General features: G+C 30.5%; 1 protein-coding gene across 4 annotated transcripts; it reads left to right on the top strand.

The window, feature by feature from the left end:
• The first annotated feature begins 9,881 nt into the window (after window positions 1–9,881).
• On the top strand, window positions 9,882–16,996 carry LOC133829869 (putative disease resistance RPP13-like protein 1). 4 transcript variants are annotated; one of them, XM_062259692.1, is made up of 6 exons: window positions 9,882–13,320; window positions 13,542–13,628; window positions 14,460–15,232; window positions 15,347–15,591; window positions 16,033–16,188; window positions 16,423–16,996. In XM_062259692.1, the coding sequence occupies exon 1, from the start codon at window positions 10,045–10,047 to the stop codon at window positions 13,291–13,293; it is 3,249 nt and encodes a 1,082-aa protein (XP_062115676.1). In that variant the 5' UTR covers window positions 9,882–10,044; the 3' UTR covers window positions 13,294–13,320; window positions 13,542–13,628; window positions 14,460–15,232; window positions 15,347–15,591; window positions 16,033–16,188; window positions 16,423–16,996. The 4 variants fall into 4 exon arrangements, with proteins under 4 accessions (XP_062115676.1, XP_062115675.1, XP_062115674.1 ...); XM_062259691.1 differs by having other exon boundaries at window positions 14,122–15,232; XM_062259690.1 differs by having other exon boundaries at window positions 14,051–15,232; window positions 15,357–15,591.
• The last annotated feature ends 64 nt before the right edge of the window (window positions 16,997–17,060 follow it).

The raw sequence follows: 17,060 nt of genomic DNA, 5'->3' as shown, positions 1-17,060 counted from the left end.
CAAACAAGTTCATATTGCCACAAGGAGCCCTGATGTGAAAGTGGAAAAGCTGGAAAACAACAGCAATATATGGCAGCATATGATGGTATGTTAGTCTATTTGAACCTAAGCATATCTACCTTAACATATCAAAATTTCTATATTTTTTTACCATATATGAAAATATCATTTTTCATTATCAAAAAAAAATATAATTACTTTCAGTGTAGATTTGGATTGAAACCAAACCAAAAAATGAGTCCTCTAATAATTTTGGATTAGTGTTTCCTCTGTTTTTTTATGAATCTTGAGTGCCATGTTTTTATTTGTGTTTCTAAGGCTCCATGATCATGGCAGCCTTTGCTTATTATGTTAAGTAGGCTTTGGAAGTAATGATATGCTGATTTAAACATCGAAATTGAACAGATAGATCATGTTTGCAAAGATGGTAGAGTTGCTTTTCAATATGGATCCTCAGTTTGTGCTGATGCCATTTCTATTGTAAACTTCAAATGAATTTTTTCTTTGATAGTGATTGTGGACAAGATCCTTAAAACTAACTTTGACTCACTTGACTGTGCTACATGTTTACAATACAATATTGCAGGTTCAAATATGATCATCCATTTCTTGAAACAAATGGAGTTGCAACTGTTGACGAAAACTGCGCTTGTTGAACCCTTATATCGTCACGTCATTGCTCCAAGCCTGGCTCCAGGGCTCTCCTTTATTGGTATACCTGTAAAGGTTAGTTAGTTATAGTGCCACCCTCCAGACTAGGCATCAAGGCATTTGACGAGTGTTCTATTTTTTATTCAGGGTCTGCTCTTCAGCATAATAGAGTTACATTAATCCAAGTGGATTGCTGCCAAACAAAGAGGAAATGATGGCTTCCACTAATGAGTTTTACAGGCAAATGCAGGACCTTGGCTTGCCAAAACCCTCAGCCCATTTCCTTGCACCATATTTATTATGCTAAACTAATCAGCCTATCTTGTTGAAGGAATCCCAAATGGGAGGTGAACATGAAGCAGAAGCATCTGAATGAACATGACTGAAATTCTGAAGAAACTCCTTATTAACTGTTTAATGCCTATTATCATACGAGTGTGGAATAGAATTCTGTCTTCAATTTTCTCTCAATGTTGATCTACTTCAATTCACTCTATCTTTGTTCACTTTCCTATCTGAACCTGATGGGTTATTTATTATACTTTATATCCCTTTTAATTTTAGTGTGGGATAATTAACTACAATTTAAAATTCTAGTGAAAAAATTTACGTTTTGATTTATGTGATCATTGTCATTTTAGTTAATCTAGTAAACTTCTATTTAAATTTGTGTATTTTATTGTTGTTTACACCTCATCGTATCTTTTTGATGTGGTTTGTGAGGATGATACACATTAACACAATATATATACACCCAATAAAAGTTTTGATTTTATTTTTGGAGTTTTTGGATTGCTTATTCTCATTTATATAATTAGTATTTTTTTAGGTAGCATATACGTGACAGTTTGGGCATTACTTGTTGCTTGGCATAATTATAGGATTTCTCTTGTTGAATAGTTTTTTTTTCATACTATCTTCCCATTTTTTTTAGTTTATATTTAATTTGGGAGAGTACTCATACTCTTTGCGGATAGATAATTCATTTTGACTAGGAATGTATCTAATCCATAATATTTTACTCATAATTTATTTGATTCGCATTAAGAAGTTCAGATCTAATCTAATCCGCATAACAAGTTAAATTCGATTCACAATAGTGTGAATATGATTAATTATTTTAGTGTAATTCTTTTTAATATTAAATTATTTAATATTTTTTACTAAAATACATATTTTTTTCTCATAATCAATAAATCACGTAAATATTGAAATAAAATATTCTTTTTAAATTTATATATCCAATAACAAATAAATAAATTACAATTGCACATACATCAAGCATCAAGCTACTTAATGTTTAAATCTCCAACAACAAAATAAATATATATATATATCTTCTATATAAAATAGTGTGTACATTACATAAATTTTTTGTTTTGACGGTTTGTTTTGTTAATTTTAATGGAATATTCTAAATATTTAATAGAATATACCTTTAAAACTAATTAAAAATAGGTATTTATTAATTATATTAATATAAATTCAAATTCAAATGTTATAAAATATCATTATTATAATAATAATATATAATACATGACATATTTAATAAATATATTAATATAAATTTAAATATTATAAAATATCATTATAACAATATAATATATAATACATAATCTTAGTTTTTATTAAAAAAAATATATCATTTATATTTAAAAAGATGTTTTCTTTTAATTTGATCTAACTTATATAAATATATATTTATATTGAATAACAATAAATATTACAAATATTTTATATATATAGGTGTCGTGCATGTGTATATAAATAATATGACTATGTAACTAAATAACAAGTTTATTATTCAATCATTAAGTATAATTTGAATAATATCATGAATGTTTTGTACCTTAAATAGGGTAATTTGTGATCTGAAATGTTATCATATTATATACTTTTTATAAAAAAAATCATAAACAATGTTTTGGTTTTATTTATTTTTTAATATGTTTATGTTTTTATTTAATATATAATATTGTCTATTTATTTGAAATTTATATGACAATCATATAAATTTAATAAAAATAATTAATAAATTTTATAAATTACACTAAACAAACATACATTGTACGTTACTTGTATCTAGACTATATATATAAAACAAACACATAACTTTTCAACAACATAATCATTTAAAAATATCATATATTAATTTTTTACAATATTAATATTTATATACTTAATCATAACAAAAAGAAATTGTTTGTAACTAAAAAGTAATATATATAGTGACAACTTATTATACATAATGATAAAATTTATAATTTTTGTAACTAATACTTTTAATTATAATAGACTTTTGGTAATGACATAAATATATAGTATTCTTTCAAGTCACAAATTTTATAAAGATTGAAAGTAAAAAAAAAAAAAATTACTGAATCCTTTTTTATGCAATCAATCCAAGAAGTAGGGTCGACCTCTTAAAAAATGGTAAATATTATTTTGGACTCTGTGTTTTGTAAAAGTTATCGATCAGACTTTTTATTTTGTTAAATAACAATTCAGACCCTATGTTTTACAAAATAGAACAAAATAGTACATTAAACCTAATTTTAGTCAAAAAATTTCAAATATAATCTTTCACTTTCAGCTCCTCAATCACTTTCCTTACTTCTTTTAACTCATCGCATCACTAACGACCCAATAATTGATCTTATAATTGATTTTTTTTTTACCAAAATTAGGTATAATGTACTCTTTTGTTCTATTTTGCAAAACACATGGTCTAAATTGTCATTTAACAAAAACGCAGGAGCCGATTGATGACTTTTGCAAAACACAGGATCCAATATGTATTTACTCTTAAAAAAATAATTAAGAAGTAGGGTTCTTGTTTTTCCCATTTCTAAATTAATATTATGTTTTGATAGTTTTTTTATGATTTTACGGTTTTAAATTTGGACCACTTTTTTTTATTATTTTATAAACTAATTGGACCGCTCTATCAGCACAATAAATAGTAAATTATTCATTCTTTCTACACTTGTTTTGACTAGATATAAATAAAGATAAAACTTGATGCAAATTCCTTGCTTGTTCCATTAAAAAAAGAAATCAAAAGATCTTCTTAGAAGTCAATTTGGGGTAGATTTATATTTCCTAATCAAGAAAATGTTTACAATATTACATTGAAAACTCCCTAGATTATGACCCATTTGCAGCCATTTTATGCTCAGGCTTTCCAAAAGCAACAAATCTCATGCTAAATGACGTTTATTTGATTACTATATACAAACAACGTGCAATATACACATTTGCTTAGTTTTATTTATAGAATTTATTAATTATTTTTATTAAATTTATATTAATGTCATATAAATTTTAATTAAATAATTTATTTATTTTTATTTAAGTTTATGTTTGTTCAAGTTTTTGAATTTGAGAGTGACAACAAGAGATTATATATTATATGTTTAATGTAATATTAAATACTATACGTAGATTTTAAATTTAAGTTTCTTGCTAGTTTTTTTTTTTAAATATAATTTATTGCTAATTAAAAGTAGATTATATTATATGTTTAATATGATATTATTCTAATAAGTGAGTTTAAGTTTAATTAAATTTTATTTAAGTTATAAAACGTATGATTTTATTATTTTTAAATAATTTTCATTGTAAAATATTTCGAAAATATCATATTTAAAATTTTTTAATTATTTATTATTTTAAAATAATTATTATTGTAAAATATCTGAAAAATATCATATTTTGATTAGTTTAATTATTTATTATTTATAATAACTATCATTGTAAAATATATCAAAAATATCATATTTTAATTTTTTTTTAATTTTTAATTTTATTTTATTTAAGTTTAAGTGTTTACAAACCACTGTTAAATATAAAAATATTCCGTTAAAGTTAACATTAAAAAATAAAAAACTATTAAAACAAAAAATTTCCGTTATCTAGACACTTATTATATAGAAGAAATTAGTCGATCATTCATTTATAATTATTAAACATTTTATACATATAGATGTATGGAAGACTTCTCAATGGTTCCTACCCATAGATGGGTACTAACAATTATGATGATGTGACAACATATTGACTTGGTATAGCAAGTCACCAACAGGTAAATTTTTTTTCTACATTAATTTCAATTTTTCATTTATAATGCTTAAATAAGATTTTTTAATTATTTAATTTAATAAATATATGACTGCCATGGAATCAGGTAGCATTTCCAAAAATTTTAAAAAAATTAAAATTTATTTTTAGAAATATTAATTGACAACTATAAATATGGACCATTAATCTTAATCTAATGGTTAATATTAAAGTAATCATCAATGGGTAATAACCATTTAGAGTGCCCCATAGATATGTATATATATAAAAAATGCATATCGTTTTGTACATTGTGGGATTCATTTCTGCTTTTTTTGTTGTCCCCTGGATTTACACCCTTGAAAAGAAAAAGTGGCTGTTATTTATTTATAGTAGTTTATAAAATTCGACCTCTCTTTGACATTCTCAATGTCTTTGTTTAATATATTTAGATTCGGTTGATAATTTATAATATTTTTAAAATATCATATTTAAATTTTGTCAAAAAAATTTATTTAAATAATATGTACATATTAATTATGAAAAAATATTTAAATAATATGTACACATTAATTATAAAAATGTCACAATGAAAAGTTGTTTATAATTTTAAATAATTTTCTACAATTGAATATCCAATATATCTCACTTTCCTGCATTGTGTGATTTAAGCAGGCTTAATACGTGGCCATTTTTTTTTCCACATTTAAGGCCTGCAATGGAGCCACAAGAAAGTTCATACTTTATGAGAGATGAGAGGCCTTCAGCAGTACAAATGAGGAATAAAAGTGGGGAGAGTGAATCTCCTTGTTGAGTCAGTGTGATGTTACCTACTATATTTCCATTCACATTGACAGAATATGTGACTGTGGAGATACAATTTCTGATCAAAGCAATGAAGTCCATGTGAAACCCAATCCCTCCATCATCTCACATAAAGAATTCCAGTCTATACAGTTATAAGCTTTTGCCAGGTAACCCGCCTTGCCCTTCTTATGGCGTTTGATAGCATTGAGGCACTCAAAACACACCATGGCATTATCTGTAATTGAACACCTCGGTATGAATGTACTTTGCTCTTCAGAGATCATACTCCCAAGTACTTACTCTCAACCTGTTAGTAAGTACTTTGAGAGTATTCTTATACAATACATTACACAAGCTAATAGGTGTTAGGATTTATGTCATAAAAACATGTAAAAATCTAAATAAAAGTACAACTTTATTATATTTGAATGTTATAATTATTGTTTGAATAATTTTATAGGAATATCAAGATAAATTCCATATTTATTTATGAGAATATGATTTTGTATTAGTACGAGAGAATTAATATCATATACAATGAATAAAATAATCAGTAACATATTAAAATATGAAATCTTTAATGAATGGTTACTAGTACAGTTTACTAAACATACGGGATGCGAGTAATCTAGATTCAGATTACTGATGTTGATAGACATCTTGGTAAATGTATTGTATATAATAGAGATTATATATGACATGACCGATGTGAATTATTTATCTTTATAAACTTACCGTTTGCCATAAAAATTCAATTCTTGTTATAATAGATGATCATTTGTAGATCATTCTAAATCCTGAGTAGTCATGAACCATGTTTGTGCTTATTAGATCTTTTGATTCACTCGTTAATGTTTCTTAATATAACGAGGCTAGTGACTTTTGTTTGGAGATTCAATATCATCAATGGTTGGGAACATGATTTGCAATAATGGAATCCATTCTTTCCTAACGAATCGAATATTGGTTCCCTTAAGGGTTAATTCTGGAACTGAATAGTTATTGAGCTCAAATCTATAATTTGATTATAGATTAATTATTTGCTAGTGAATTAATGTTACTTAAGGAACAAGAGGTAATTAGATGGGTAAACTGGTAATTTTGACCAGCTCTAATTAACAAACTAATAATTGGTTAACAAAACTACATTTATTGATTATATCGATGGACTGCAAAGAAAATTACATAAATATAATTCTATAAATACTTAGAGTTACGGCTGGCAATTTTCGATACGACATGATGACACGACTCGAAAACGACACGAAATAAATGGGTTTGGGTGACACATTTAATTTTCGTGTCATAATCGTGTCGACACGTTTAACACGTTTATTAAACGTGTCATTTTCGAGCCAACAGGCTTAACCCGAAAATGACACGCTTAAGACACGTTTAAGATGATATAAACATTTAATTTATTTATATTATGTTAATCGTGTCAATTTCGTGTCGTGTCATTACACGTTTAATTGTGTATTAATCGTATCAGTTTTAGATTTGTGTCAAATGATAAATTTATTAAACGTGTTATCGTGTCGTGTGGTGTGACCTGCTAAGATAATCGTGTCGTGTACGGGTTTGGATTTCTGACACGAATAATAATCGTGTCGTGTACGGGTTTACACTAATCGTGTCGTGTCATAATCGTGTCGACACGATTATGACACGATAACACGAATTGTCACCCCTACTTAGAGTGCAATTCCATATTTATAGTGGAGTAATATTATGGAATTAACAAGTAAGATTATTAGATTAAAGAGATTGATTAATAATCTGGTTTCTTGGAGCTTCATATTATAGGTCCATGATCCTTAGGTCACTTTTGTCCTACTCTGTCAAGGGTAAGGATGTCATAAGGAAGATTTGTAGGGAGAATGACTAAATTGCAAATGAATTAATTTTTCTCGACAAGGAAATAATTATGTGATAATTATGAGCAATTAATTATTTTATGTGACACATTTCAGAAGTGATTTTCATAGACTATCTCTAAAAACATTTTAGTAAATAAAATGTGTGGATGAAAAATGTGTATGTTGGTAAAAATGGATGGCTTATATAATGAATGAGTTATTATAAATACTCATACCCCTTAAGCTTAAAAATCATCTAAAATGTAAAATAAATAAGACAAAAGTCTTATATATATTTGTAGTCTTGTGATGGAGGGTTTTATTACAATATTCTCAATTAAATAAAGTTTTGTGTTTGTGTCTCCAATTAATTTTATATGAATTTCTTATTTGAGATATAAACTTTAGAATTTTAAATTTAGGACTAACTGTACTTGCTTTGTTTGCTCTATTTTTTTATCATTGAATTTCTTATGTGTCCCTCACAGTTGATCATGGGATGTTGAGATTTGTAGTTACTTATAAAAATAGTGGTTCAGGACTAAAATATGCTATATATAATGCTCAACATATTCTCATTTGATGTTGCTATGTGTTGTATTTTTAAAAAAAAAAAAAAATCAATTCATCATGCTAAATTGTCTACAATGTCAAATAATTTTCTGCAATTTTGTTTCCAAATATATCTAGTCACTTTTTCCTGTCTACAATGTCAAATAATTTTCTGCAATTTTGTTTCCAAATATATCTGGTCACTTTTTCCTGCAATTTAAGCTGGTTTAATAAGGACAAACACCAAGAATGACCATTTATTTTCTAGACTTGTTTATTTGGTTCAAAATGCACTTAATCCATTTAGTCACCAGTAATTGAACATGGAAAAAAATTCCTTTAAATTGAATATTGTTACATCAACACCGAACTATAAGACCATCTCTAATGAGAGATGTAAATAGTGTACTACATTTGGCACAAAAAGTTAATATATTATATATTTAGTATAATTTTTTATATTATGCTCTAATGCACAATTGTAAAAATTCTTGTAAAATTTAATATTTTATTAATGTGAAATTGATATTTATTGAAAATATACAAAACTAATCATTTTCATTTATATTTTATTGTTGATATTATAAGATTATAATAAAATAATAATATAAAAAGTATAGCATATAATGCAAATAAATAAAAATAATACTAAACTAATAAAAATAGCATAAAAGTAAATAAAAAAGTGTGGCATTTATGGTGATGCAAATAGATAAAAATAATACTAAACTAATAAAAATGTCATAAAAATAAATTAAAAAATGTAGCATTTATGATGATGCAAAATATGCTATATTGTGTGCCAAATTTGACCAAACTTTTAGAATTTAACATAACTTTTGACATACTATTGGAGCAAGTTTTTTGTAAAATGAGTGCTAAGGAAACTCTTTATTGTATTCTCTTTTACATTTTTTTTCATCTATGCATGACATGTGAATATTATTCAATATTTTATATTTTAATATTTTTTTCAAATCATTAGTGGAATACACGTGTCAATCATTGATACAAAAGAAAGTCTAACATAGAGTAGTGTATTTAATATTTCTCTTTTTGTAAAGTGAGCTATATTACCAATTTGGACCGATCCTCTAAGCTGTCTATACCGAACTTGTATAATTTATTTGATTAACAGAAGACAAAAAGAGATGGAAGTGAATCTCATTCGTTTTATTTTAACAGCCAATAATGGAAAATTTATAATTTATTTGGCTTCAACTTGTAACTTTTGGTGCAAATTTAATATTACTCTCACACAAACCTTTTTCATCAAATTTTTATATGTGCACCAGAAATTAGAACCGTAGATCAAAGATGCTAGCAAATAAAAATATTTTTACTCTTCATTGTTTGCGGTATTTCTTCACTCTTTCTATAATATATAGAATTGAAAGAGTTTACTTGTAGTAATCCTAATAATAATGAAAGCTGTGTAAATTTTTAAGAAGTTTTTTTTTTTTGTCAATTATTCGTGAATTAAATATGAATTGATAAACTAATATATGACAAGTGATCTCGATTCTATCTTTACCTTCATAGACTAAACCTTCATAATTATACCAATAAAAAGATTTATGCAGAACTCTGTTTTTCTTATTAAAAGAAGGCAAGCTCTGTAAGCTATTATTATTATTATTATTATTAACAGATAAGAATTCTCACACTTCATAGTCCATAGTTCTTCAAATCAGAATATTTAGTGCCACATACCAGAACTGTTAGGTTCTTGTTTAGATCACTCTATGAGTTTTTTTTTTTTAAAATAACGGACTGAAATAACTTTTATGAATATGTCAGTTTATGTATAAATAAAAAGTTATGATACCAAGCACTTGGGCATAGTTCAAGTGGCCACTTGCCTTCTTTTTCAAAGAGGAGGGGCCCACATATCTTTAAACTAAGACCAACGGTACACAACCATTGTCTCACTAGTCATTAGAAGACTTCATTTCTTCTATTGTTGCTTTCAAGATCCGAGTATAAAAGAGTGTTCTTTGTACTAGACTTCACCAACTTCGCTTCCTTCTATTATTGCTTTCTAGATCTGAGTAGTAAGGAGTGTTCTAGCCCTTGTTCCTTCACTACTTTTTGTCCTTCACTTCAGGTTTTGATCATGGCAGCCGAACTTGTAGCTGGTGCTTTGCTTTCTGCTTCACTTCAGGTTTTGTTTGAACGATTGGCCTCTGAGGAGATACCCCAGCTGTTCCAGGGGAAGAAGCCGATTCTAGACCAGCTATACGAGTTGAAGACCATGTTGTGGTCAGCTCATGCACTGCTCAACGATGCTGAGGAGAAGCAACTTCGAAACCAGGAGGTCAGGAGGTGGCTTATCGAGCTTCAAGATGTGATCTATCAGGCTGATGACTTGGTGGACAGGATTGACTATGAAGCTCTGCGATCCAAGCTTGAAGATGATCAATCTAGCAGCAGCAGTGCCAGCAAGGTACTCATGAAATTTATGCCACCCTTTCTGTCCACATTTGATAAAACTGTGAAGCTTGATTCCATGGAGATCCTTCGTAAGCTAAAGATCCTTGTTGATCAAAAAGTTGCTCTTGGCCTGAGAGAAGGTGCTCAGAACAAACCTTCGCCAAGGCCACCAGCTCCTTTGGTAGAACATGCTGATGTTTATGGGAGGGACACTGAGAAAAAAATCATTGTTGATCAGTTGCTGAAAGATGATGTTGATAGTGGTAGTTGCATTTCTGTTATCCCGATTGTTGGAATGGGCGGTCTTGGCAAAACCACTCTTGCTCAAGTTGTTTATGACGATGATAGAGTACAAAAGTATTTTGAGCTAAGAGTATGGATTACTGTGTCGGATGAGTTTGATATTTTGAAGATAACAAAGGAGATTTTTGAGGGGGTCACCACCAACAAATGTGGTACTGAAAACTTCGACGAACTTCGAAGGAAATTGAAGGAAGCATTGAGGGGGAAGAAATTTTTATTTGTTCATGATGATGTTTGGAACGAATCTTATTCTTTGTGGGACACACTGAAGAGTTCTTTTGAGTCTGGAGCAAATGGAAGTAAAATTCTTGTGACTACCCGAAGCACAATTGTCGCGTCTACTATGGCCACTGGGCAGGTTCATTATCTACAAACTTTGTTGAATGAAGATGGTTGGCAGTTATTTGTGAAACATGCTTTTGGAAATAATTTTGACCAGAATAGCAACAGAGATCTGCAAGCACTTGGTAGAAAAATAGTGGAGAAGTGCAAAGGCCTTCCTTTAGCAATAAAGTCTCTTGGTGGATTACTGCGCTGTGAACAAAATCCTAAAAAATGGGAAGACATACTTGGCAGTGACACATGGGAGGAATTGTACAAGAAAGAGGGCTCCATTCTTCCAGCTTTATGGTTGAGCTATCGTCACTTACCTACACATCTCAAACAATGTTTTGCTTATTGTTCCCTATTTCCCAAAGACTATGAATTTGATAGAAAATCTTTGATTTTGTTATGGATGGCTGAAGGGTTTTTGCCAATGGATTCAAAAAGTAAAAAGATGGAGGAATTTGGAAAGGAATACCTTGAAGATCTCTTATCAAGGTCATTCTTTCAATGTTCGAGTAAGAAGGCACCCTTTCTCCAAATGCATGACCTCGTACATGATTTAGCCATGCTTGTATCAGAGGATTTTTGCTTCAGGTTGGATTTGAGTAGTGATGTGCATAGCCTTCCAACAAAGATTCATCATCTGTCATATAGGAAAAGCTCTTACGACCTCGACAAACTTAAGGGTTTGAGTAAGGCTAATTCTTTGCGTACCTTGCTAGCATTACCATTGCAGTTACTAGGTAGACGAAGATGTCATTTAGTCTCGTACAATGTATTGCTTACAAAGGGAAGCTGTTTAAGAGTGCTTTCTTTAAGTGAATCTTCTATCAAGGAGTTGCCGGATTCAATTGGTAGTCTAATACATTTAAGGTATTTGGACTTGTCTCGTACTGAAATCGAAGAGTTACATGAGTCAGTTTGTAGTTTGTACCATTTACAAACTTTATTGTTGTCGCAGTGTAGAGAGCTTTCTCAATTACCAAGGAATATGGGAAGACTGATCCACTTGCGTTACTTAGATATTACTGGTGTGCCTTTGAAAAAGATGCCGCAAGGAATCAGCCAGATGAAATACTTGCAACTCTTACCAAAGGTAGTATTGAGTGACAAACATAAGGATGACGTGTTCAAAATTACAGAGCTAGCAGAGCTTGAACATCTTCGCGGAAAGCTTTGCATATCTGGTCTGGAAAATATTAATGATGCGACGGAGGCTTCAAAGGCTAATTTAAAGGATAAGAAGGGCCTTACGAAACTAACTTTGACCTGGAGCTATGATGCTGTTGATGCTGATAGTTCGCAAAAAGAATTAGACGTGCTTGACGCCCTTCGACCACATACAAGCTTGAAGAGTCTGGAGATTGAAAGTTATAGAGGCACAACATTCTCGAACTGGATTGCAGATGATGCATTTTCTAATTTAGTATCGATTGGTTTGAGCAATTGTAAAAGCTGCTGTTATTTACCACCACTTGGACAACTAGCTTCTCTCAAAGATCTCCATATTTATGGATGTGATAGTGTGTATTCAATAGGTGATGGGATCGATAGCAGTGGTCCTCTATTCACTTGTTTAGAAAGTTTACATATTTCGAATATGTTGACGTGGAAAGAATGGTCATTTGGTACCGAAGCTATTCTTCAAGAAGGTCAAGTGTTCCCTCTTCTAAAACAAGTTTGGCTGGATAATTGTCCCAAGCTTAATGTTGGCTTACCCGGATATCTTCCATCATTAGAAAAACTCGATATAAATGATTGTGATGAAATGAAGGATTTGATTCCGAGAACTCAACAGACTGTCACAGCCCCACCCTTTCTTCATCGAGTACGTATATCGAATTGTCCTGTGTTGGAGTCACTTTTAAATTGGGGATCACACTCCAAAGTAAAGACACTTTCACTATCGAACACAAAAGTGCTTTTTGAGAATCGTATTAAATGGGATCTACAGAAACTCTCATGTTTGGAACACATAAGGATCGAAGGATGGGAAGATGATTCGTTTCCCGACGAAGGGCTCCTTCCGATCACTCTTAAGGGAATTGTGATCGAAGAATCTAGCAAACTTGAGACCCTAAATGGAAAGGCTTTTCGACAACTAACATCCCTTACGTCCTTGAAAATTATAAGATGTAATAGTCTCCGGTGCTTGCCAGAAGAAGGGCTGCCTACTTCTCTGACTCATTTATCAATACAGAGATGTCCTTTGCTAAAACAAAGATGTGAAAAAGGAGGAGAAGATTGGCCTAAGATTCAACACATCACAAAAGTGGAATTGGGTTATAGACTTGTCAATTAAATCATGCAGTGATCTATATGTATTCAGGTACGTTCTCTTCTTTTTACACATTTATTTTATCGTACTATTAACTCAATGTCAACGAATTGCAAAACCAAATTTAGTTATTCTTCTTATTTTAATTTTAAAAGTTATATAGAAATATTGCAATGTGTATATTCAGTTTTAATTTTCAAACTATACTAAAGACAGAAATATTTATTTGTTCTGTATTAATGAAATAATGAACCATTTCTTGTACTAACCAGATGATCAATGGGTCGGATGAGTTGAAGGAATGAACTATATCGAATGCGTGTAAAGTTGATGATTTGGTGGAGTATCTTTGTGGCCACGTAAGTTCATTTTGGGTTTTTCTTTTTTTTCTTTTAAAAAATAAATGTTAGAGCTTTATATTAGGAAAGATATGAAGTTAAATAGATTGAATACTCATTTATGTTCATGTAGGTTTCCACTTTTTTGATACAATTTTTCTTAGTATGATCAACTTTGCTGAAGCCTTTCTACACTGGATGTAGGGTCTTTATTGTTAATTAGCCTAACCCAGTATAATTCTTGTTGTCTAATTTATTTAGTTATTTTTTTGCTCTATTTGCCTCTGATCTGATGTGTGTTGCTGATTGTTTAAGGTTTGGTGTATGTTTACATAGCTTAGTTATTCTTAAGTTAGTCTTAGTATACTTTTGTCTGAACAATACATATTGGGTGTGCTATAAATTGGTCTTGCAATTAATCTAAACAATATCCTCTGTTTCAGGTAGAACTATTGTGATAAATAAGTTTTGTATTTTTCTTAATTCTTGGAGCATGTATCACATCTTTAAGCAGCAGGGCAGTATTTCTATTGCTCCTATGTATGGGGTAATTTGGTTACTTGGCGAAGTAAAAAGCAACAGGTGGTTGCTCGCAGTAGTGCAGAGGCTGAATTCCGTGCTTTAGCTCATGGAATTTGTGAAGGGATCTGGATAAAAAGACTGTTGGATGAACTTAGAATCAATGTAGAAGACTCCATAGAAATGATGTGTGATAATCAAGCTGCTATTGCCATAGCCAAAAATCCAGTCCATCATGATAGAACAAAACATGTGGAAATTGATAGACATTTTATAAGTGAGAAAATTGAAGGCAGAGTAATCTCACTAAAGCATGTTCCTTCTCGTTTTCAGATTGCTGATATTCTTACTAAGGCTCTACATCGTCCAAATTTTCAGGATCTGAGTTCCAAACTTGGTTTGACAAGCATATATCGTCCATCTTGAGGGGGAGTGTAGAATATCAAGATGTCGCTTCATATTCAAGTGTATTTATTACTGCTTTCTTTTCCTATTTACAGCTGTATTTTATTTTCCTAGGTATCGTTTCCTCTTCTGTATTAATTAGCTGCTTTGTATGTGTATATATGTACCCCTATTCTCTATGAAAAAGATACAGAATAAAATTATTCTTTTACCACAGTAAGCTTCAAAATTATTGGAATTTTTTGAATTACAAGATGAAGAATATTTTGACAGCTAAGAATATTCTACCATTAGAATATCTGTACTATACAATCATCAAAATGTTTTGCCACTCCACATATCAGGATAGTGGTCCCCTTACGAATATTTTTATGTTATTCTTTATCCAATAGCATTTCATTCAGCACAATTCTTTCTGTGTATATATATGGTACTCGGTACCTTTGTAATCCTTGAGTTGAGCAATACAATTACAGAGGTATATTTTAGTATATTCAAAATTCTCCTTTTTCATCTAGTTTAATATAGCTTGACCATTAGTTTTTAATTAGTCAATTATTTTGCAGCAAATTTCCTCCTTTCTAACACATTTTCTTTTGGCATTGCATCCAAAAATCAAAGAAAATTAAACGACAACAAGGAACCTGGATATGAAAGTGAAAATTTTGGAAAACGACTGCAATATATGGCTGCTTATGATGGTATGTTTCTACGGAAACCTGAGTTCATACTTCAATCTGCTCTATGATTGTATATTCGCTCTGTTCTTGTATTTTATCTTGGTGTGCTAAACAAAAGAATCTGTTTTTCTGAAGGAATTTCCAGTGCATGGACAAGAAGCAAAGCTGTGGCAAAAATGAACACACCATGTTTTTTTTCTAAAGAGTGTTGAACTGAAAACAGTGCTCCAATGACACAATTCCACGAAATGATTAGGAGATTAATCAAAATGGCAAAACTAATGAGATGGTCAAGTGTACTTGGATTCTGGCTCCACCCTCAAATGGATATTCCTCAATCAAAATCAAGATGCTTGACTCATTTTCTTGTTTCATATCAAGTAATGAGTCCATATTTTTGCAGTATTATTCTCATTTATTGATATCTTGACTTTTTTTTAATCTCCTTTTCTTCCAAAAAAAAAAACAATTATTGGTGTGGGGCTTTGTCGTAAATCATCCTCTAACTACCTTGGGTTGTGTTCAGCATGCTGTAAATTGAGATCTGTCAATACTACCTGATCGGTTGTGATTATAGCATGTTTACATAGTTTGGTGATTCTTAAGTTATAGTAGTAGTCTACATTTACCTCCATACTAAAGGCCTTCTGAAGTGAGTTGAAATAGTTGACTCTATATTAACCAGCCACAAATTTTAATTTTGGGGAAATTCTTGTACAAACTGAATTCTTTTAAACAAAATCCTATTATTTCAGCTAAAACACTAGTGCTTAGTGTTACTTTTTCATCTGAACAATGACTCTTGGAGGTTACTGTGGCAGACTGGATACCAAAACTGGCTATGTGCTCAGATTGGATTGCCTCCACTGGAGAACTGGAGATACAGGATGTACGAAGAGAGCATCAAGAATATAAAAGAAATGCGAGATGGATACAAGGACCAGTGGGATGATACTTACTGGCAGGGAATCATCAAGGTTTGCTATTCTTCTGCATTGAGATGTTTTGGTTAATAGATTGACACCCATCTAGAACTCATAAATTAAAGTAAATCTCTTTCTGTTTAACGTGAGAATTTTTTTTTTTTTTCACAATCTGAAGTTTTGTTTTTATATGGGAAATGGCAGTTGCATAAGATTTCATTCATTTTCCTCATATTTATCTTGCTAAACTAATGAACCTGTCTTGTTGATGGCATCCCTAATTCACAGACAGGAAGCAGAAGCGCCTCTGAATGAACATGCCTTAAATTCTGAAGTTAAATCTGAGCTACTATCTACTTCCTTCGTCCAACTTTGGATTATTTCATCTTGTATTGTGGAGCTTACTCATTTGAGGTTGTTATATCTTGTCACTTTCCTGCATTGGTGATTTGAGCTGGTTTAAGGACCAACACCATGAATAATCCATTTAGTCACCAGTAATTGAACCTGACAAAGAATTCCCTTTAAATGAACAGGACTACATCAACACCGAGCCATGAATTATCAAAGAGACGTTGGATTGAACCATAAACTGCCTATACTGAACCATGAAGTGCCCATATAATTAGTGTTTCAGGAGATCAGAGTTTCCAGGATCAACATTGTGTGTGTATGTTAATATATGTGTAAATTTGATGCTTGGTTTTGGTTCCAGTAAGAGCTCATATATCTGTTGAGGGGTCAGGCTACTTGATTCAAGTCACTTGATAATTTATACTCTTGCATCAGAGTGATTCTTGATGCCTTTTTTGTGTGCCTTAAAGCTCTCTCATGTTCTCACTTTGAGAGTCATCTTACTTTATATTGTCTTGATTTCAAAGTAAGAATACCGTATCTGTTCTAATTAACATTAACATAACAGATAA

Source organism: Humulus lupulus, chromosome 4, assembly GCF_963169125.1.
Source record: "Humulus lupulus chromosome 4, drHumLupu1.1, whole genome shotgun sequence".
In the NCBI taxonomy this organism is placed as follows: Eukaryota; Viridiplantae; Streptophyta; class Magnoliopsida; order Rosales; family Cannabaceae; genus Humulus; species Humulus lupulus.
The sequence above is the reverse complement of the archived record's forward strand: the minus strand, read 5'-3'. Positions and strand labels throughout refer to the sequence as shown.

Excerpts from the sequence above, each read along its gene's own strand:
- LOC133829869 (XM_062259692.1), top strand. The coding sequence starts at position 10,045 with ATGGCAGCCGAACTTGTAGCTGGTGCTTTGCTTTCTGCTTCACTTCAG.